Source organism: Corapipo altera, unplaced genomic scaffold, assembly GCF_003945725.1.
Source record: "Corapipo altera isolate COAL_440 unplaced genomic scaffold, ASM394572v1 2b, whole genome shotgun sequence".
Lineage (NCBI taxonomy): Eukaryota > Metazoa > Chordata > Aves > Passeriformes > Pipridae > Corapipo > Corapipo altera.
In genome coordinates this window covers 14,695,931-14,718,033 of record NW_020884874.1, presented here as the reverse complement: position 1 = coordinate 14,718,033, position 22,103 = coordinate 14,695,931, and the positions used below count along the sequence as shown (strand labels likewise).

At 40.1% G+C, this 22,103-nt stretch overlaps 1 protein-coding gene across 1 annotated transcript; it reads left to right on the top strand.

The window, feature by feature from the left end:
• The first annotated feature begins 4,799 nt into the window (after positions 1-4,799).
• On the top strand, positions 4,800-21,925 carry SERINC1 (serine incorporator 1). Its single transcript, XM_027669785.1, has 10 exons — positions 4,800-4,955; positions 9,772-9,933; positions 11,425-11,618; positions 14,522-14,601; positions 14,788-14,925; positions 17,033-17,202; positions 17,320-17,410; positions 18,289-18,430; positions 18,541-18,771; positions 20,290-21,925. The coding sequence occupies exons 1-10, from the start codon at positions 4,917-4,919 to the stop codon at positions 20,426-20,428; spliced, it is 1,386 nt and encodes a 461-aa protein (XP_027525586.1). The 5' UTR covers positions 4,800-4,916; the 3' UTR covers positions 20,429-21,925.
• The last annotated feature ends 178 nt before the right edge of the window (positions 21,926-22,103 follow it).

Here is a 22,103-nt window from a genome sequence, read left to right as displayed (position 1 = left end):
AGAGGGAGATAAAGAGAAACATTTGTGCTATACTCCTATCTATTTATTTGAATTAGTATTAGATTTATATCTATGTCAGTCATTGAAAAATATGGTCTCTGAATTCCATTTAATTTCTGATATCTCTATTACAAGTCTTTGCACAATCTATCAGAAACAAGAATTTTATTCTTTTGTGTTCTACTTCTCTCACACCAGAGATAGAATCCTGGATATCATAATCTGCTATCACAGACATTATTTCAATATTACTTTTCATTTAGAGGATCAAGAGGACAAAAAAGATTTTTTTTGTAGATTTCAATAAATATGGCTTAAAGTAAGTGAAATGTGGAGTCGTACTGTGTACACAGATGCATTCCAGAAAAAACACCCCTGTAGACTATTTTTCCATTAACATTGTTGAGATAAAACCCACATCTTCAAATTGCCATTTCCATTTAAACGCTGCCAGGGAAATACTTCCATTCTTTAAGTTGCACTGCCCTCTGGGGGAGAGGATCTTCAGCAGCTGTAGTTCCATGTCCATGTTGGGAGAACAAAGGCCTTCCTCTGTTTTCTCCTTCAGTTTTGAAGGCTGAACATTTTCATTCCTCCAAATGTTATGCTGATGCTTCATATGATTTTGGCATTGTACACAAAGGCGAGTGAGGCCTAATTACAGATATGTTTTATTTGCTTTTTTATTCCCTTGAATGTTCTCTTTGTGTGTGTGTGTGTGTATGTGTGTGTGTGCGTGCTTGTAAATCTTGTCTGGGAAGGTTTGGAGGTGCTTTTATATCTTTCTGAAATTTGTGGATGTAAGGTAGTCTATCCACGATGAAGGTCTGATGCTGCTGTACCACAGTGTTGAATGCTTCACGAAGCAATGCCCTAGGCTCCAGAAAAACATGCTCATGGCTTCTGCACATTTAGAGGGGGACAGAAAACACATCAAGATCAACACTGTTCACAAAGTGTTTTAACTTCTGCTTATGCAGTGCATATTCCTAACACATACATGGGCACTGCCTAACTTTACAGAGAATTCCTGAGCTTACGGTGCACGTGCTACACACATGGTCACCATACATATACCTGCTGTTTCCTGAAAGCCACAGGGTTTATTCTGTTTTTGTCAGGCTGTGTAGTATTTATATAGGGTTTCCAGCATGATACTTGCTTTTCCTTCAAGCAACAAATGCAATGAATGGTAACTCAAATACTGAGGGCAGGAATTCATGGCAAGAAGCACAGCCTCCCTCGGTGTGAGGCAGGCAGGCTACATGTCCACCTCCCATCCAGAGCAATTTTCAGGATTCTCCCTTCATGCTGTTTACCAGTGTGTTGAATGACTAACAAAAAAACAGAGATTTGGAAAAGCCTTGCCTAAAGAATAAGCCAGTTTATTGTATCTTGTTCTGTCTAGCTCACCCTTCCTCTCAGTAGTCTGAACTCAGGAGACATAATGGTTACGAGGGCTTTTCTGCTGTAGGTTAAAGTGTGTATAGCTGTGTTTGGGCTCCCCCACAATGCAGCTCTGGACTCTCTGCAGATCTGGTGTTTGCTGAAGGAATTGATGGAAGTTGCTTGTGCAGACCATGGAACTGATAGGTGGTCTCTAGTCTGGAAAAACCATTTTCCAATAAATAGCTGACAAAAAGGCAGGTTTTAGTAAGAAGCTCCCTAACACAAACTCGTAAGAAGTTCTCTAATCCAAACAAGGAAAAAAAAGTTATTTCTTGTATTTGAGTTCTGGTATTTTCTAAAAAAAAAAAAAAAAAAAAAAAAATTCAGAGGGCCAGTCAAATAATAGACAATTATAATTCTCATAATAAGCAGGATATCACACTGGGGAAGCCATCTGGGACAGATATCTGAGTATGGTGAATTTCACCCCCATTCAAACTAAGTAAAACTGATGCACTGCACCACAAGAATGGATTCAAACCTAGTAATGCTGCAAGAAGCTTTTCCAGTGACAAGTGGACTGACAGCAACTAGTTAAAAGAAACTCCAGTACAAAGGAAAGTATTTACCATCATGGCTGATGGTAAGCAAAGTCCTATACATTTCCATATCAGAACATAACAGCCAAAACAGACCTCCAAATTCCTAAAGAACAACATTGAGGAACCACTAGTTTCTACACAACTGAAATTTCACAATGATTTAAAGCTGTCAGGCAAGCTGTACAACTTGAAATTGGAATAAAATTCTAGAAGAGAAATTCTTGTAGTAGATATTTTCTCTTTTACAATTTCTTAGAAAAAATGTGTAATGAAGAGAGGCAGGACTTGTTTCAGGGAAGTATATGTAATGCTTCAGCATCTCTCCACAGTAGATGCTCCAAATAAGACAGCAAAAATAATGATTGCATCAGAGAACCATGATGTGATTTAATATTTGGAAAGAAAAGAGATCGGGTTGGTATGGACAGAAATAGTCTGCCTTGGCTGTAAGGAAAAAGAGTACACTGTGAAGACTGCGGGTATATTGAAGTGGAAAAAAAATTATTAACTAATGAAAACTCATATTTGGAGAAGATTAAGGGCTCCACAAAGGAGAGGGAATAGAGATTATGGATTCATCACATGAAGCAAGACACAGTGTTACCTGCGAGCTGGTGTTGAGCCTCTAGGACCTTCTGGCTATTGTGGTGGCGTTAAGCAGAAAATGAGCACAGCACACTTCACTGGCTCAAATTAGTGCACTAACAAAAGTGAACATTAAGAATTACTGTTGTGGATCTACAGGCCAAACTAAAGGGACTCCAAAATTTTTCCCCACCCACTGCTCTCCCATTGCCCTTCTGAGAAGACACAGGACACAGGAGCATCAAATACTAGTTCACTGCCAATCACAGCCTCATGCTCCAGTGGCAAGGAGCAGGAGAGAGGAGCACTCGCTGCCTTCCTCTCCCCATTGTCTTTCCCCTTGGCACAGCTGCAACTCCATTTCCATTACACTGCCCAACACGTCTGTGTATTTACCTTTCAAACTAATAGCTATGACCATTTTGTTAATTATTCCCATTCCCCTTTTTATCACTAGACAACAATTGCAGCCTTAAACCTTCAGCCTGCAGAAACTCCTTCTTAGTTTTTTCTTTTCATGTTTGATTTTGAAAATAGGATTGCCTTTAAACTCAATTACAAATAATAGATTTAGCAACATCCATAGATACGTCCAATCTGAGCAGCAGCTTAGCCTGTAGTACTATAATCACTGCATGTTGGTAAGGGAAACCTGTGAGAGACAAAAACATTCCTGATTTGTAAAATGATGTGAAATGTTCTGCCTCATACTGCTAAGTATTTTTCTTAAATTCAATTTCTTTACATATCCTTCTGAAGTACCTACTGTATGTATTAAGACACTTTTGACAAATTAAAGGGTTGCATTTTTCAGCTGAGACAGTATCCTTGGTATTATAACGTCTGTATTATTAAAATGTACATTTTCTGTTCCCTGATTGTCTTATTATTTTTTAAGGATTTTTGAAGAATACTTTTTCGTTTAAGGCTATTTTCTTTTTTGGACTCTTTTCTTCTTTTGGGCTGTGTTCATCTTCTATGTAGCGTCACCAGAAAGCCCCGCAGGCTCAACACAATAGATACTTGTAAGAAACATGGTCCCTAATATGATATGATGTAGTAAAAATTTTATATGGTTTTTATGGGTTGAAGCCTTCTAGTTAGTATTGGGCAGGTGAGTACAGCCATCCTGCTTCAGCCCATTGGCCGAATTTGGGAGGTGCTGGGAAACAGCACAGAAAGTGCTGGCAGCTGTTGCAGGGAGCCTGGCCCATGGCCCATTGCTCCGGGCAACATCTTCCCCTCTTTCCGCCACTCCCTGGCTTAGGTACTTGTGGGGAGGCAGTGAAGAAGCACAGGCCAACTCTTAACCACCTTGTGTCCTTCTAACACATCAAAGGACTGTGTGTGTGCATGCGACCAAAACACATGGTGGCACAGGCAGCCACAGCCAGTCAGCCGCTTGTCTTGCCAGGGGATGCCAGAGGCCTGCGACCAGGGATGCCACTGCCGGCCTGTTGTCCAGAAAATTGGATTCTTTACCTGGTGTGCAACAAACTGATAATCACATACCCAAGAGAGACACTGATTAGTTATTTATCTCAAGAGTTGTGCAAGCCTGGTTGCTCAGTGGTGTTCCACAAATCAAACATGCCCCTCTGGACTTTCCACGCCATTATTTATACACAGAAATTCAGAGTTAGTAATTTTCCAAGTACAAATCTTGTACTATGATTAGCTAGAAATTGCCATACAAGCTACATAACCCCAGCTAACTTCTACATATGCTCAGGGTAAGGGTCTGCACCTGGACAGGGGTCTTTTTGATCTGTAGGTGTGATTTTTAGCATTATAATGAACATAGTTCAGCTATAGGATACATGGATCTCGAGTATTTTTTCAAGTTAGCAATGTATACATAGACATGGATCAACATCTTGATTTACTACACCATTAAAGTTTGTTAGTTCCCTGATGTCCTTCACTAAGGGATGCTGTTTTTGTTCTACTGACAGACAAGAACATCTTGATTTACTATATCCACAGTTTACAAGTAACACGCTTTAAGCTTTAGTTCCCGGGTTCCCTTGACTAAGGGATGCTGGCTGCTGCCTGTCCCACTGGTTAGGTATCCTTTCTTGCTGATTAGGCTTGAAAGCGTACAAGGATCTGACACCAAAGAACACCCTGGCTTCACATACTCTCGACATATTGCACAGACCCCGGCCAGCCGCTCCCGGGCGGTGCACAGGGCAGCTCTGCCTCCTCCAGGATGGAAGTGACGCTCCCGCTGCCGTCAGAGCGGCGGAAGCGCCGCTGGGAGCAGTAAACAACGGCGTCGGAGCCGCGTCCGCCGCGCTTCCATCTTGGAGGAGCCCGAGCCGGAGGTGTTCGAGGACCATGGGCGGCGTCCTGGGCCTCTGCTCCCTGGCGAGCTGGGTAAGGGGGGGCGCGGGGGTCCCTCCCTGCCCGTCGCAGGCTCGGAGCCGGCGGTGCTCCCTGCCCTTCTCTTCCCCACTCGCACTTCCCTCTCCGCTTCCCTCGCCGCCCGGGCCTCGCCCATCATCCCGCCGTGCCCGTGTCTCCCAGGGGCGGCTGTGGCGCTGCCTTCCCGTGTCCCCCGGCGCGGGGAGGCTGCGGGCCCCCTCCCCATTCCCAGCCGGGCTCTCGGCCCCGAGCGGGCGCTGCCCCCGCTCCTCCCGGGCAGGGCTCTCTCTGCGGCGGGCTGAAGAGCGCGGGCCCCGCCGGGGGCCTCCCCCGCTCGGGTTTCTCCGGGGATCTCCAGGCATCTGGCGGTGCCGTGTTGCCGGGGCCGTGGCGAGCTTCGTGCTGACCCAGTCAGGCTGGGCTGTCGCGCTGCTGGTCGCTCTTAATCCGCGTTATTGTCCTGGGGGTGTTACGGTGTCCACTGAAATTCCCTCTCCCCGGTTCTGTAAAGGAGTCACAGTTTCATTAAGTGCTTTGAACTCCAGAGGTTTTTTCAGGAAAATTAAAACTCGCGTGTTTCCCTGATTCTAATATTTGTATTTGAATTCCTCTTTCCTATGGCTTTGTCTTGAGCAGCTCCACTCTTTGTAGCATCTTTGTCTGACCGAGCCATCGTTTTCTCAGTGCACAGTAATCCGTGGTGGTGTGTCACCACCGTGCTAAGCATCGTCGGGTGTTTTTTCTTAACGGGGAACAATAGTTTGAGATGGTATTAAAACTGTTTGCACTATGCAGGAAAGCAAAGAAGTTGATAAAGGGTCCTCATCTGAGGCATTGGTCTTTTATGCGTAAGTGATGATACGTCTTTCCAAGTCTAGACCCTAGATATATAGGCACAGTCAGGTGGACTGTGAATTTCTAGACATTTGGCTTAAAAATGTCAATGGAATAGCGAAAATCTAAATTTTCCATACCTAAAATATTGTACCATACATGGATTAAATTAGGTTACCTGTATTCAAACAGTTCACACACACGTTTTAGTGTAGTAAAAAAGCTTCATATTTATCCAAGCTCGTGGTTTTTGTACTATCAGAATGCATGGGCTTTGGCTGCTCTGGTACAGTGATGTTTAATTGAGATGATATGTAATTTGTACTCATGTACAAATTATATGAAATGATCCTAGAATTTGAAAATTTGTATGAGCTGACTTTCCAGGCTGATATACATGTAAATAATCAGCTAGAACACTGATGGTACCCAGTTAACTGAGTACTGTCAGTATTCAGTGTCAGTGTTTTACTTCATTGTTTTTATGAGCAGAAGTGAGCTTGTCAGAGATCGCGGGTGCGATGGAGGCAAAACTGTAAGAGCACTGTCATCTCACCAAAAGTTTTCTAATCCTGACGACCTAGATTGGTCAGGCAGTACTGCTTTCCCTCTGCTGCATTTTGCCACTTTCCCTCTGCTGCATTTTGCCACTTTCCCTCTGCTGCATTTTGCCTCTGCTGCACTATTTCTCTGAAATAGCTGAGCTCCTGTTTTGCTCGCTTTAATATTCTCTGCAAAGGTAAAGATCTTGATTGATTCAGTGCCTTTAAGCAAAAGAGTAGGGATGGTGTAGCTAAAACCTGACTAGGCCCAGCAAGGGCTTAGTGTTTTTGCAAATACTTAATCCAGTATATAATCATTTAGTCATTACTCCAGTAGGAAGATTATATTTGATATTAAAAATTTGTTCTGTGTCCATCAGGGCCAGTAACGTTTGACTTCCAGAGATTTTGTGGGGTTTTCTCTCCTCTCTCCTGCAATATTCATCTTACGTGTTCCTCACGCAATTTCCACTGCCCTAGGGAATGAAGTGACTGGTTTAGCAGGCATGAATTAGCTGGCTGGTCTGCCCAGCTGGCTGCTCCCAGAATAGGTGTGTGGGTTGCCTTTTCTTATTTTGTCTTAGTAAACACCACCAAACTGCTTATTTTTCTCAAAAATGTAAAGGGATATGAGTTGGTTGATAGGTACAACAGTTTCTAGATGGCAATAGATTTTATGCAGTTGAGATTTTGCAACTGATGTCTAAGCTTCCTTATGAAAACAAGGAAAAAACTAATTAAAGAGTAAGTTTTTGTCTGCATCTATGACTCAACTGAGTCTCTTATGGGGAGCTAAGCTTTGATCTGCATGGTAGTATCTTACTATTTGTACTGTTGCATATTTTTGTAGGAAGTGTGCTTCAAATTTAGGATGAAAGTGGCACAAACTGTCCTTGTCTCCTCTGCTGATGGACTGAATTCCATGGGCTGGATGTTCTTTGCTTTCTATTCTTTTCGAAGTCTAACTTGCTAGAAGTCGTTTTGCTAATAGTATAATATTATTTTATTGGAATTATGTATATTCTTTTGCCAAAGGAAGAGTGATTTGGACTGTAACGGGATTCGTTGTAGAAGTGGTCAACTTGTATAAATAGTATCAGTTATCAATAGGTGTCTCTTGTTCAGAGATGTGTGTGATCACAGCTTGAAAGCATGAGCTGTTTGGGGGGAAAGTTTCACAAGATGATGTGGGAGTTCAGACTCTAAAGTGAGCTATATTGTTTCTCTTGAGACACATTGTTTTCCAATGGGGTGGAAACAGTCACCTTTATTTCAGCTACTGCAAGCATCCAGTATCCCTAGAAACATACTGTCTTCCCATTGAGGCACTAAGGAGCAAGCTGTTTGAATTATTTAGGTATTAAACAATTTAACATTGGGATTCCCCAGAGAAGTGACTTTTTTACAAGGTGCTCTTTTCACCAAATTTTCTGCAGCAGATGAGCCTAGGCATATATTGTAATCTACCAAGTTCAACCTTTTATTCAGCAGTATCTTTGGAAATATTAATGCAGACAGAATTAGTTCAAGAAAGTAACTTTTTAAGCAGAGATGTTTTTCACTAGAAAGGCTGTTTGTGCGTGTAGGAAATAGCGTAATACAGTAATACTATAAAATTCTGATGCATTCTGAGCCAATATTTGCTATACATTTCCTATTTATTAAGCATAGATGCCCCTAATGTAGTTTTCATGCAGTCATATAACAGCCTCCAAGGATCATCTGGTCCATCCTTCATGGAAAAGGGGGCCTAGATGGGATGATCTAGTGCCCTGTCCATCTTGTAGACCTCCAGTGATGGAGACTACTGCATCCTTGGGAAGGTTGTTGCAGTTACTGTAAACAATTTCTTTATTATATTGAGATGTCCTGTAATCAACATCTTAATATTATTTGTGCTATAATGATACTTAGTGGAGGAAAAGGTAAAAAAGGGCAATATAATAGCTTTTACATTCTGAAATAGTTAAAACTACCTAGTTTCACAAATTTAGTAGTGAAGTTTACTAATTTAAAGATGATTCTGTAGCACGGTGGAGTGAAAATTCTTGGCTCCTCCATCCTCAGGAATGAACATCAAGTACAAAAACAAATAAGGAAATGATTTAAAAAACCCAACTCTGTGAGTCCAGTGTGTGAGTTGAACACTATTCGAACTGTAAGAACCCCAAGGGCTTCTCGGGAAGCTTCCAAGACAAGAGTGTTGTGGCAGTTTGTCTGCTTTTCCCTGCAACCCCTGGGGCCTTTCCGGTAGCAGCAGACTGCTGGCATTTTTGTTTGTCATATGACTAAACTTTTAAGAACTCTTTCTGACACATTCTGGTCGTACTGGGTGATTGACATGCCCTGGTCATGTGGCCATGTAACTACTCATGTCCTTATGTGACTGGCTGGGTGTCTTTCATGCACAGATGATGGACACCTGTGGCTTTTGTCACATGGCAGAGGTGTCCCTGGATGTGTGCTAGGGGAAAAGATGGGTTTTAACCCTGCTCTGTGTCTTTGTCAGAGGTGGCACAGTCTGGTCTATTGTAGCTCAGATAGGGCAGTGCTCATACATTTTGATTGTATCTTTCCTCTCTTGGTTAATGTTTACTTGTGGGACCTTACCTGTTTTTTGCTTCCCAAATTGCCATCCAGCAAGTGGCAGAGAATTGTTTCTCGCTCCCCAGCCCTTTCCTGGTGAAACAGAACTATCTGCTCCCTTTCTGTCTTCTGACAATTTTCTGCTTAAGTACAGGTAAATTTTGTCCTGGTTTTTGTCCCTCTTGTAGTATTATAACTGTACAGCATTCCCATCCACTTTTGCTGTTGATATTTGGTACCAATAACACATGTACTGTATATTTATTCTGCTCTTGCCTTTTGTATTTTTTAGATTGCGTAAGATAATTTTGCAAACTAACAGAATTATGTGATATATGAGTAGATGATAATACAAAATAATTTGTAACCTAAACTTTAGGCTATTTACCTACTTTTTGTGCTCCAGAAATGTTTAGGGCCCCAGTGAGGGCACTCTGCCAGGTGCTAAAAGTGTACCTTCATGACTGTTATTTTTTTTCCTGCCTTGTATTTGTTTCATGTGTACAGGTGTGGAGGGGAGGATGTAGTTGCTAACTCAGAATAATCCTTGAATCTTATTTAGCTGAAATGAAATAAATTGAAGAGAACAAATGAGCCTGAATCAAGTCTTTATTTCTTTTCAATGGATAAGTGATTACTTTTGACATAGCACTGATTTCACTGTGCAGTGGCGCATCAGGAAGCACTGCCGAGGTCGTTGGGTGGCTCTGTAAGATGTTGCAGTGACTTAGCCTGCGCTGGTGGGTGGGATGCATAGGATGAGTCATTTTTCATCATAACTTCAGATGATCTACACAGCCTGATTAAATATTGAAATCTAGCGATGCAAAGCTTTATAAATAATTTATGTTCTGTCTCCCTCTCAGATACCGTGCTTGTGTGGAAGTGCCCCGTGCCTGCTCTGCAGATGCTGCCCCAGTGGAAACAACTCCACCATAACTCGACTGATCTATGCCTTCTTTTTGCTTCTTGGCGTGAGCGTTGCCTGTGTGATGTTAATACCAGGCATGGAAGAGCAGCTGAAGAAGGTCAGGTTGCTTTATTGCTAACATGTTTGGTAGAACAAATGTCACAGATAATAGTAATTGACATCTTGAAAGCCTGGATTTTATTTGGAAATACGTAATTTTGCTGCCACCTGTACTTCACAGTCACCATTTTTTTGATCATAGATCAAATAAACAAAGAACTTTTGGAAAATCACTTTATAGATGAAAAGAACTATTTTGAAGTGAAGTCGCACCTTTTCTTTAATAGCTTGGAGCAAAAAAAAAATGATTTTTTATCAAACAAGAAAATTTAATTTATGTGTGTATAGTTCAAATTACGTCTTAAGGAGATGCTTGTTTTTGTGGCACTTGATTGATTTTGATCGCAGTTAAAAAATAGTCACAGTCTAAAATATCTTCCAGTTTTATTGTACTGTACTAGTTAAAGTTCTGTTTTAAAGTCTGCAATGCATAACAAAAATATTTGTCATTAATCATAGTAGTGTATTTTTCACTCAGGAAATTAGGAAGTGCTTGTGGAATTTTACAGTTTATTGGTTATGTGAAGATGTGATAGTGCATGTAAAATTAGAGAGTGATAATGTGAGCTTACAGGTTCAGTCAGCTTGGGTTGCCTGTACTGTACTTCTGTTAGTCTTTGTTTTGCTGTCTTTTCTTTTTTTTTCAGTAGATAGTAACTTTGGTTGGGCATGCTATTAATTTTTTTTCCCCCCAAAATGATTCATTTGTAAATGTATATTTCAGTGTGGTATAGTAACCACACTGGAGCTTCAGTGAGAGCCATGTTAGTCATGTAGGAAAGAAAATTACAGCCTTCTGGAGTATGATTTGACTTCTAAAAGATGTTGATCATGTCCTGCTAGTGACTGGAAAGAATGTTCTCAACTGTTTTGTATGGAAGTTACAGGTACATCTAATTGATGGTGATGTTACATTTTTTGGGAGAGTCTGAGACTGAGATGTGAGCAGGCTGCCACCTCCTAGCTATGTCATGAGCCTGACAGTAACTGTCAAGTCAAATTTACCAGTTCCCAGATCTTTTATTTATCTCTTGATTCATGTTAGCAAGTGAAAACTGCATTTCTTTGAGAAGTTCCAAAATTGCTAATAACATTTAAAAAACCTTCTGTTCATAAGATCCCTGTTTCATCCTTGGAAACTTTCAAGATCAGGTTGGATGGGACTGTGATCTAGTTGAAGATGTCTCTGCCCATGGCAGAGGGTTTGAACTAGGTGATCTTTAAGGGTTCTTTCCAAACCAGACTATTCTAAGATTTGTTTTTGGTTTTGTTTAGAATTTGCCTATGCAGGATTTTTTTCCCTTAAATATGTTTGATATCCCAGTTGGACTGTAAGTACCTATACAACCCTTCAGTATCATATTTTCTAACAATGTTAATAGTTGCATAATGTTATAATGTTAATGAGTTACATATTGGCAATTTATTAATATGCATTTACTCAAGGAGGTCTTTTAAAGATCACTGAAGTATCTTGTATTTATCACAGATTCCTGGATTTTGTGATGGGGGGATGGGAACAAGTATTCCTGGTGTGCACGGCCACGTGAATTGCGATGTACTTGTTGGTTACAAAGCCGTGTACCGTGTGTGCTTTGGCATGGCCATGTTCTTCCTCCTCTTCTCCTTGCTGATGATCAAAGTGAAGAGCAGCAATGACCCAAGGGCAGCGGTTCATAACGGGTAAGAGGCAGAAATGACAACTGAGTTAGTGATTAATTTTTTAAGAGGAAAAGATACACATGGCTGCTGCTTTTCAGAGCCTAAGCTGTGACATTAGATAATCTGTCCAGAGGTTTCCCAAGATTAGAAATTCCACTTCTTTCCAAAGATGACGAAATTCAGAGATGAATAATGGTACTAAGTTTCATTCCACTGAGATTTTTTTAACAAATAGATTAAAAAGCCTCATTTGTCCTCTGGGAATTCTGTTCCTCTTAAATTTGAAGTTTTTAAGGGCTTGCTCTTTTCTGAAGAGTTTTGTTTTAAAAGTTATGAGTTAAACATATCTTTTCTCTGTCTGCTGTCTTTTCTTCAGTCTACCCTTTGCATAAAGAAATAAATGATGTATTTAGTTTCTGAGCTTTCCAGTAATTTTATATTTCATTTTAGTTGGAGTTATCAGAGGGAAGAATATAGTGGGATTTCAGCTCATGGGTTGACACAAGTGGCAGTTTTCATCCAGGCTCTGTCTATGTGTAATGTAACTACTTGAACCAAGGAGATGAAAATATTTGTAAGAGGGCATGAGGCTAAAAAGCCTAAAGCCATTTATGGTGCCTAGTCTTGATGGTCACAGTGATTGCTTAGACTTCTACTTTTCCAAGGTGACTGTATTTAACGGAAGCTATGAACAGCTAAGCCATAAAAATGATGAAGTAATTTTGTCTTATGGTCAGTATAGTAAGATTAAACATGTCTAACATAACATGAGAAAAAACTTCAAATTATTTCTCTAGGGGACAATAAAATAATTAAGACTCAGCAGAATATTGCTTTGTTTGGTTTTTTTTTTTGTTTTGGTCTAAAGAAAAAGATACAGTACAGTATTAAGACACATTATCATTAACTCAGTTCAGCCTTTCCCTACACTCTGCTTTGTTCAGGAGAATGTACTTGTTACAAGCAAGAAGAAAATGGTTCAGGTACATTCTATATCAGTGTCTTGTGTTCATTTTTACAGCAAAAGACATCTTTTATGTCATGTAGAATGTTTTTACCTAAAACTTTGGGATCTTCTTGGTACCCTTATTTGGCGTTGTGCTTCCCAGTACAAATTTTTGTATTGTTTATGCAACCCATAGCAGTTTATTCTTCTTAGCCAATCTAACATGAGCACTAGGATAAAAAGAAAAATTATGTTTGTTAAATGTTACTGGTAAAATATTTAATAATGTTATTTCCAACACTTCTGTAACAAATGGTTGCTTCGATAAAATGCATTACAGTTAGCTTTGTGAAAAGCTTTATGGCTTTTGATTTTTGAAATTGTATGTATCTTCAGTAATACTTTGTGATGTAATGTTTCTGTCAGTGAATTTATTCAGAATATTGTTTTTTCCATCTCTGTCTACTGACTTTTTCATTCTTGCGTGCAAGTTAAGTCCAGTAATATGTTCCAGTGCCAATGTTCACCTTCTCTGCTTTTTTAACAGCAATCAGAGTGGTTTCTTGCCTCAGGTTTATAATAACAATAGAAAAAAATCAGTTATAATGTATTTACAGAATAGTAGCTGGGTTGCACAGAATGCATAGCAGTTGTAGTTGTTGTCCAGCATGTTAAAGGGTAGAGTATTAAGATACCTTAAAAGAGTCTGGAATTAGAGATTAGATATATACAACCTTGAATCCATTCTTATTTCTGTAATTGAGAATGACATTGATTAAAAAAAAAATAAATTCCTCATGTGGATTCAAAAACTAGTTTTAATGGGGTACGTATTGCACTGTAAATGTTATAACTTAATTCAGCTTTCAAACTGGCTTTAATCACTTCTCTATATCCCAGGGAATTACTAAATATTTTTCAATATACTACACTTCTGTCATCTCACATAGTTCCTCTCTACACAATTGGAATTTATTCCTCTGATCTCCATTATTTGACTGTAACAGCCAGCAGGAGTGATCAAACTTGTTCAAAGTATGGGAAAAAAAGGGAAGGGATAGAACATTTGAAAACTGTCCAAGTGTTTGACATTGTGAGGGTGTGGTACATGTCTTTGTGCTGTTATATACAGTTTTGAAGTACATGTAGATGACATCATGCCTGTGTTTGGAGTTGCCTGTCACTGTGATCAGAAAAAACAGTCTTCACCTTCTTACAGTTTATTGACATAACAGTTTGAATTTCCCTATACAGTTTATACTTAGGGTGAATTTGGTGAATCTTTGGTGAAATATACTCCCTTCTATGCTTTCTAGGAAACATTTGATGACCTATGAGTGCATATCTTTTACTGGAAAAAAATTCCAATGCTACTGCAGTGGAATTTGATTGTGTGTTTTCTGTGAAGGATTAATCATTTGCTTTTGTTCTTGTGATAAATACTTGTAAGATGTAGGCCTAAAGAGTCTGAAGTTGGGTAGGAAAAATGCAGGCTTTGGTGCATATCTCTGTTGTAGGAAGCAAATGGAGACTGATAGGGAGCTCCAGCATAGTGTTTTCTGTCATTGTAGGCACCAACCAGATCTTCTACCTTTTTGGTTTTGATACTAGAAATAGGCAGGGATTTTTTTTAACCATTTTTTTCTGATATGCAGGTAGTTCAGTAATCTCACTGCTCTGGCTAAAAATGTTCTTAGGAAAAACAAAAAAACAATTCACAGATGGCTTCATTTGTAATTCATGAGTGTGATCTCTCTGGGAAATATGTCAAACTCAGTCTAGCACAGTTGAAACATAATTTTCTGGATCACAAAAATCTTGGACAGATAAAATAAGAATTTTATCCTATTTCAAGAGAAGCAGGTTAAGAATGAGTGAATTAAAAAAACCCAACTCTTAAGGATGTGCATTTCCGTGTGAATTAAACAAGATGTAGCAGTTGCCTGAACTTTTTTTTTTTTTTTTAATTTCCCCTTAGATTCTGGTTCTTTAAATTTGCGACGGCACTTGCAATTAGTGTTGGAGCTTTCTTCATACCAGAGGGACCGTTTACAACTGGTAAGGGAATATTGTCTTCCACTGTGTCATGGTGCAATGGTAATGGGCTTTAAAACAAAGGCAAGTGCATGCTGATGTCATACAGTTTTAATTGTAGCTGTATAACTATAGCATTTCTCTATGTTTAGGGACATTAATACAAATTATCAGTGGTTCTTAACTGGTTTTGTTTTATTTCTCCTTTAGTGTGGTTTTATGTAGGTATGGCTGGAGCATTCTGCTTTATTCTTATTCAGCTGGTCTTGCTCATTGACTTTGCCCACTCCTGGAATGAATCTTGGGTTGAAAAAATGGAGGAAGGAAACTCAAGATGCTGGTATGCAGGTAAAAGACTGTACTACAATCAAGTTTTAAATTTCAGTTTATGTGCATTATATTAAATAAGTTACTCACTGAATAGTGCGTTTTACCAGAGTGCAGAAGGTCTGCTTTATGCCTAAGTCTCATTGTCTCAGATTGTGTAGTTCAGCTCCACTGATGTCCTTCCGATGTCAAGTTAAATAAGGAGAAGCAGGGAGGGGAGCAGCAGTCTCTGAGTAATAAGATCCAATCCCTGGGAACAGGGCATCAGTTTTGTAGCGTCACAGACTGGGTGAGGTTGGGGGGAGCCACAGCAGGTCATCTGTCCAACCTCTGCTCAAGCAGGGTAATCCTAGAGCACATTGCACAGGATTGCTGTTGGAACCTGCCCCTGAAGGTGGGGTAACTGAGGTTCTTGTTACTAATAGATCCCTTGGGGCACATTAGAGAGAAAGTACACTAAATGACTGGTGTTTATAAATATATATATGGCAAGTTTATTTCAGAACAGTTTGGTTGCAATGAAAAGGGGGTATGTAGCCGTTATGGTTATTATTTGTAGAAATACAGCAATATAAAAGCATAAAAATAACACTGAAGAAAATGTATAAGGAAAAGAAAGGATAAGAGTAGAAAGATAACACCACCCGTGGGTCCAACCACGAGACTTGATGCAATTCAGATGTCTGTTGATGGAAGTCATGGTCACAGTCTTGGTCCGCCAAGGGTGGGGGAAGCCCATGAAACACAAAGTGCAAGAGGTTAATATACGCTGAGATTCAGGCGGGAATGCCCAGGTACTTCTCCTGGGGTGGGGTGTTTTGTACTGTCTGATTCAACACTGGATCATGTACAGTCCTCTGGTGGAAGGTGGGGGGGGTGGTATTTCAGGGGTCTTTGATGTTTTATGGCGTCTTCTATGACAGCTGCCTCTCACATCAGTGCAGTTGAACCAGTTATGCCCCATCAGAAGGGATTAGGCCTTCAGGCCTGTATGTGAATGTGAATGTCTCATGTGAATGTGAAAGAGGGTTGGGGAGGAGTTTGACAACTGAGCCAATTGTGTAAGGGAGAGCATTGGCATGATAAAAAGCATTATCCCACCTCTCAGGATCTGTGACCTCTTCCCTTATTTGGCTCAAAATGGAGCTTGTGTGCTCACTCTGTCTGCACCCGGGCTGTTCTTATGCAGGTCAGAGGTCTGGCTATCACAGGTCCAAAAACTCTCAAACTCTCCTCCTCCCCTTCCTTTGGGGGATGCAAACCTGGACTCATCAAAGCACCCTGCTGCTTTTGCCAATGGATGATTGTTTGAGTCGTTAAGTTCAACATTTCAGTCTCTCAGGATTGCATCCAGATGGTTCTTGAATGTCTCCAGTGAGGGAGACTCCTCACCCACACAGTAAAGAAGTTCTTCCTCAGATTTAAGTGGAGCTTCCTGTGCATCTTAGTATCAGGGAAGTGACGACTGCAAGTTTTTGGTTTTTTTCAGCCAGAGGTTTTGTTATACCTTTAGCACTGATTAAAAACAAAGAAGTCTGTTAGTGCTTCATGTTGAGCGTAATCATCTCAAATAATCGTTTTTTCTATCTGCCAGTTGTTATTCTTCGAAGGTATATGGTGGGTGAAGGGCCAAGATAGTGAAGGAGAGTACAAGTCATCTCACTGGAGAAATGATACCTTATTTTAATATAGCATTTCAGATGTGATCATTTAGGTGTTTCAAAAGACAGTATGGCCTGTTTTCATTCAATAGCCATTTCACTATTTAATGTTTTTACTAAGATTTGGAAATGGGATTTTGTTTTACCTTCTGTTGGAGAAGTATTTTTTGGATTCTTTTTTAAGCTGTTAGTTTCTTTTTAACTGTTAGCTGTGTGTAGTTGTGTTCCTTTATACTTGCTCTTCCTAGTTGCTGTTAGGGTACTGGAGAATCAAGTAAAGCTTCAGGATTCCTATGTGTTATGTTCTTTCTTTATAACACTTCAGACTATTGAGAACTTCTGTTACATTTCAGTGCCTGTAACTCTCATTGTATACCATATCGAAAACCTGATAATCATGCAATATTATTTCAATTTTAATAGTCTCTGTTATTAACCAGTTTAACTATGGTTTTGTCTCTTCACAGCTCTGCTGTCAGCTACAGCTGTCAACTACCTGCTGTCTCTTGTAGCTATCGTCTTGTTTTATGTTTATTACACTCATCCAGAAGGTTGTTCTGAAAACAAGACATTCATCAGTGTTAATATGCTGCTGTGCATTGGTGCTTCTGTAATGTCAATTCTGCCAAGGATTCAGGTACAGTTTTACCTCTGTTACCTCTTAGGGTTTGGGGTTTTTTTGTGTTATCATAATATAATTGTGCCTTAGACTTTTAATTGCCTAACTTCCCTATTTTTTGACTCCTTTGTGTAGGAATCTCAGCCAAGGTCTGGTTTGCTGCAGTCTTCAGTGATCACAGTTTATACAATGTATTTGACTTGGTCAGCTATGACCAATGAACCAGGTAAGTGCAGTAGCAGTGCACGGCTTGTGCTTAGGTTTTGCAGATTACTGCATTTCCTCTGCGGTGTCAGGGTGATTCGTCTCCCTACCAAGTTTCATGTTTCTTAGATGACTGAGATGCTACTGATTTTATTTTTCCAAACTGAGGATTTAAAACAAGTTTAAATAAATGTTGTCAATGTTTACTGTGTCTGAAAACAGCTGAGCATCTCTAAAGATAAATAAATTAATTCAGAAATTCTGGTGATTAAAATAAATTTTAAAATATTGATTTTGGTGGTTTTAATTGGATCTCTGACCCTTTTATCTTAACTATGGACAATCTTCTGTGCTTCTGTGTCACAGCATACATGAGTTATATCAAATCCTGGCAGTGATTATGGGGAAATAAGATTGTCTGCTACTTTCAGCTGTTTAATCAGTATTACCTGTGGATGCTGCGGGTTGGGAACCGCTGATAATACGAAACCAACTCATTAGCATTGTTCTCCAACTCTGAGATGACTCTGGCACCCCATCTGTAGAATATATGTTTGTCATACTTGCTTTCTAGTGCTAGAATTTCTAAAGCTTAATATGCAGATATTTTAATTTTGTTGCATCTAATTATGAGATGGAACAGTAAAACATTTGATGCATATCTTATGTAAGTCTAAAATCCTTTTATCTGCTTTAGAGACAGATTTTTATGCCGCATACTGTCATTTCCCTGCTTTAGGGAGACTCAATAGGCTAAAATTAGATTCAAAGCTTTTTTAATTCAAGACTGTCACAGTCGTGAAGTTCTTTTCTATTACCATGTATTCAGCATGGAAATGTGCTATTAAATATTTGTCTCGTTCTTGTTTTATGTAAGTTCTAATGCAGTTTCCCTCACAGATAGGCGCTGTAACCCAAGTTTGCTGAGCATCATTGGTTACAACAGCACCAGCACTCCAACCCAAGGTCAGGTGGTGCAGTGGTGGGATGCACAAGGAATTGTAGGACTGGTTTTGTTTTTGCTATGTGTTCTCTATTCAAGGTAAGATTCCTTTAAAAAAATAATCTATTAACTTGTATTACTTCTTGTTGTAGGATACTAAATTGTGTTTATTTGGGTAACTGTACTGTGTCCTTTCCTGTTAAATACAGCATCCGAACATCCAACAACAGCCAAGTTAACAAACTGATGCTGACCAGTGATGAATCAACACTGATAGAAGATGGAATGCCCAGGAGTGATGGCTCCCTTGATGATGGAGATGATGTTCACCGAGCCATAGATAATGAAAGAGATGGAGTTACTTACAGTTACTCCTTCTTTCACTTCATGCTTTTCCTGGCATCACTGTATATTATGATGACACTTACCAACTGGTACAGGTATTTACATTTGATAATATGTTGTGCTTAATAATGAGCATACAAGATGCCATCTTTTGCTGGACAAGGAGACACAGGTTGTGTGCTCTGGAATGTAGGTCTTGAATGGGACTTCTCAAGGGACGTATGCTGTTTGAGCTATATTTAGTGAATTGTATTTGAAAATTGAGTGCAGCCAACCTTGTTTTCCCAAGTGCCTGTTGTATTTTCTAGGATAATTCTTGTGGTTCACTGGACTGCTGAAATATGTCCTGATGAAGTGAACAGGATAAAGACTTAAATTCTATAACAACTAAAATTAGTAAACACTAGGTCCGTGTGTGGTACAGAAAGCTAGAAAAAGGAGAAATAGGACATGTTATATCAATAGGTCAAGGGAGAGATGTTCCTTCCCATCTGCTCAGCACTGGTGACTCCACACCTGGAGTGCTGGGTGCAGTTCTGGGCTTCCCAGTACAAGAGAGACATGGACATACTGGAGAGAGTCCAGCAAAGGGCCACAGAGATGATGTAGGGACTGTAACGTGTCATATGAGGAGAGGCTGAGAGCTGGGACTGTTCAACCTGGCCAGAAGGAAGCTCAGGGTGTCTTATCAATGTATATAAATACCTGAAGGGAGGGTGTAAAGAGCATGGAGCCGGGTCTTTTCAGTGATGCCCAGTGACAGGACAGAGACAAAGGGCACAAACTGAAGCATGGGAGATTCCCTCTGAACATCAGGAAACACTTTTTCCATTGCAGGGGCTACTTAGCACTGGCACAGGTTGCCCGAGGAGGTTTGTGGAGTCTCCATCCTTATGTCCTCGCTGGAATAGGGGTGTTGGACCAGAGAACTTTTAGAGATCTCTTCCAACCTCAGCTATTCTGTGAGAGGGCCTGGTGGAACCAGGCAAATTAATTGTCTGCTCCCTGAAAAATTCCTCACAATAAAATAGTCCGTGTGTGAATTGTTTGTTGTTAACAGCTAGAGCAGATGTTCTTCAGAATTTAAAAATACAAATTATGGTCTCTAGTAATTTGGCAAAGGACAATTTGTATCAAAATAGCGACACTAGAAAGCTACTTCCTTCAGAAGTAACTCTGATAGATAGTCCTGCTGTGGATTTCATTTCTGGCCCTGGTTGGGTCAGTATGACATCAACATGAATAATTTTTCTAGGTGTTGTCTTTTGGAAAGTTAAAATACATTATTTGTTTCTCTAAGTGCTATCCATTTACTGCCTTCCTGCAGATTTGCTTAGAGATTCCTTGTAATCATTTCCGCTTCTTGACAGCTTCTCTTAGTAAATGTTTTTTGTGCTGTTGTTGTTTTCCGCCTTCCTGTGACACCAACTTAACAAATGTTGTTCTTGTACAGACTGGTGTGAACTGCCTGGAAGAAGGGTACAAATGTCCTCTGAGGTGTGAGGTGAAAATGATCTACTTTGAAAAGAGTGTGGAAGGGTGGCTTAGTACACAAGTATGTCGTATTGAAAGAAAAGTTGCAAATTACCTTTTTTCTTTCCCTTTACTCACAGTCCGGATTCTACTTACGAGACAATGACCAGCAAGTGGCCGTCTGTCTGGGTGAAGATATCTTCCAGCTGGATCGGCATCGTGCTGTATGTGTGGACTCTGGTTGCTCCGCTGGTTCTTACAAACCGTGACTTTGACTAAGCTGTGCTGCTCTCCAGGGGGGCTGTGTCAGCTTCACCGTGTCTTTGAAACAAACAGTATTCTGGATAATAGTGCAGTTGTAAATACGTGTGTGTGTGTGTGCGTGTGCTGTCCATGTATAGTATATCCTGCTTTATTCTGCATGATTACCTTGAACCATGTCTTCTGTCATTTCACTAAATGACTTTTTCTAGCTGAGCTCAGTGATAATTGCTGTAATGATGGTTTTCATGGGATTACTCCTAGATTGAGTGCTTTGGGAGCACGAGATGTAAGATTGAGAACTATTAGAAGTACATTTTTTCCCCTCAGTTGCATTAAATAGTTGTAGGAAAAAAAGTGCAAGTGTTAATTAGGGTAACTAAACAGTGCTAGGTCAGGCTTTGCAAGTAAAGGAGGGGCTGCCTTTGATGATCCCTATTGCCTTGATTCCAAAGTAAGCCTTGAGTAAGCAGTTAGACCTAAAATGGAGCACACTGGAGTTTACTGGACATCTTGCAGCACTTAGGCACTAACAGCCTGACCTTTGCCATGCTGAGGGCAGCAGTAGCTTTAGCACAGACGTGATAGGGAAACTTGCACCTGGAGCTGCGGAGGAGCCAGTGTCCTCCATGGTGCTGCTGGGTCTGATGTGTCCCATTGCAGACAGGACAGGCACCCTGGGGAAAAACCTCCTCGTATCAGATGCTCAGAAGCATGTTTTTAAGGCACCTGTTTACAATGCGCATTTATGTATTATTATTTTTTTAAAGTAGTTTATATGGGGTAGCTGTGCTGTAATTTATTGCTGTTCTGTGTGCCACTTTCTTCTTTGCTAAGCTACAATCACAGACTTTGCAAGGAGCTGAGTGCTGAAAGCTGTGTAAACCCTTTAGAGGAATTTTTTGAGTATTGTGATTAAAAAAAGAAGTGGAAGAAAAGGAGCACTGAAATTACAGTAACTAAAGGAGGGGGTTTGCATTTACTGAGGCTTCAACTAAAGAGTTTCTTAAAATATTTGCAGCTCTAAATCTTGAAATCTTTTACTGTATTAAGTATTTTGCTTGTTGTCCATTGCCAGAGATGGACTTAAGCCTAGGAAGTCTAACTCTAGGCCTGAGTTAAGACACTAATCTGTTTGATCACAATATTATAGTTCCTGTGCCGTTACGAAATCTTAAATGCTTTTGTGCTTGCTGCTTTGTAACGGACGTACTTAAGCTGCGTTATTTCTCTCTATTACTTGTTACAACTTGAGACTAAAGCAGCCTGACTGGGAGTGACCCTGGAGCCTGCAGCAGATGTCATGCTCATCTCTTACTGTGGTGTTTGTAACTGTGACTTCCTGTTGCTGTTCTCTAAGCTTTTATTTTAATTCTGTACTGAACACTGACATTTACTGCAGAAGTCTGACATGTCAGTCAAACTTGAGATGATAATGGAAAGAATAATAAAGGCTTGTAATAATTTGGAATATGTTGTTACCTTATTAATAAATAAATTTGGATGAAGATGTTCCATGACTTTTGATGTCTCATACTGCAGCCATATGTGGCTAGTGCAAAATTTTGTGTTACATTCTCATCCCCTCTTCTGGGATTCTGAACAGTAGCAGCTGACAGTGCTGCAGAGCACACCTGTTAAGGCAGCGAGTCCCCAGCAATTGGGGAGATCATGTGCAACCCCCTGGGTGTTC

What these genes read in the sequence shown, in the direction of transcription:
- SERINC1 (XM_027669785.1), top strand. Translation starts at nt 4,917, where the DNA reads ATGGGCGGCGTCCTGGGCCTCTGCTCCCTGGCGAGCTGG. An exon ending in AGGGCAGCGGTTCATAACGG is followed by an intron (nt 11,619 to 14,521) that starts GTAAGAGGCAGA and finishes ATTTCCCCTTAG; the next exon opens with ATTCTGGTTCTTTAAATTTG. An exon ending in AGCTATGACCAATGAACCAG is followed by an intron (nt 17,411 to 18,288) that starts GTAAGTGCAGTA and finishes TTTCCCTCACAG; the next exon opens with ATAGGCGCTGTAACCCAAGT.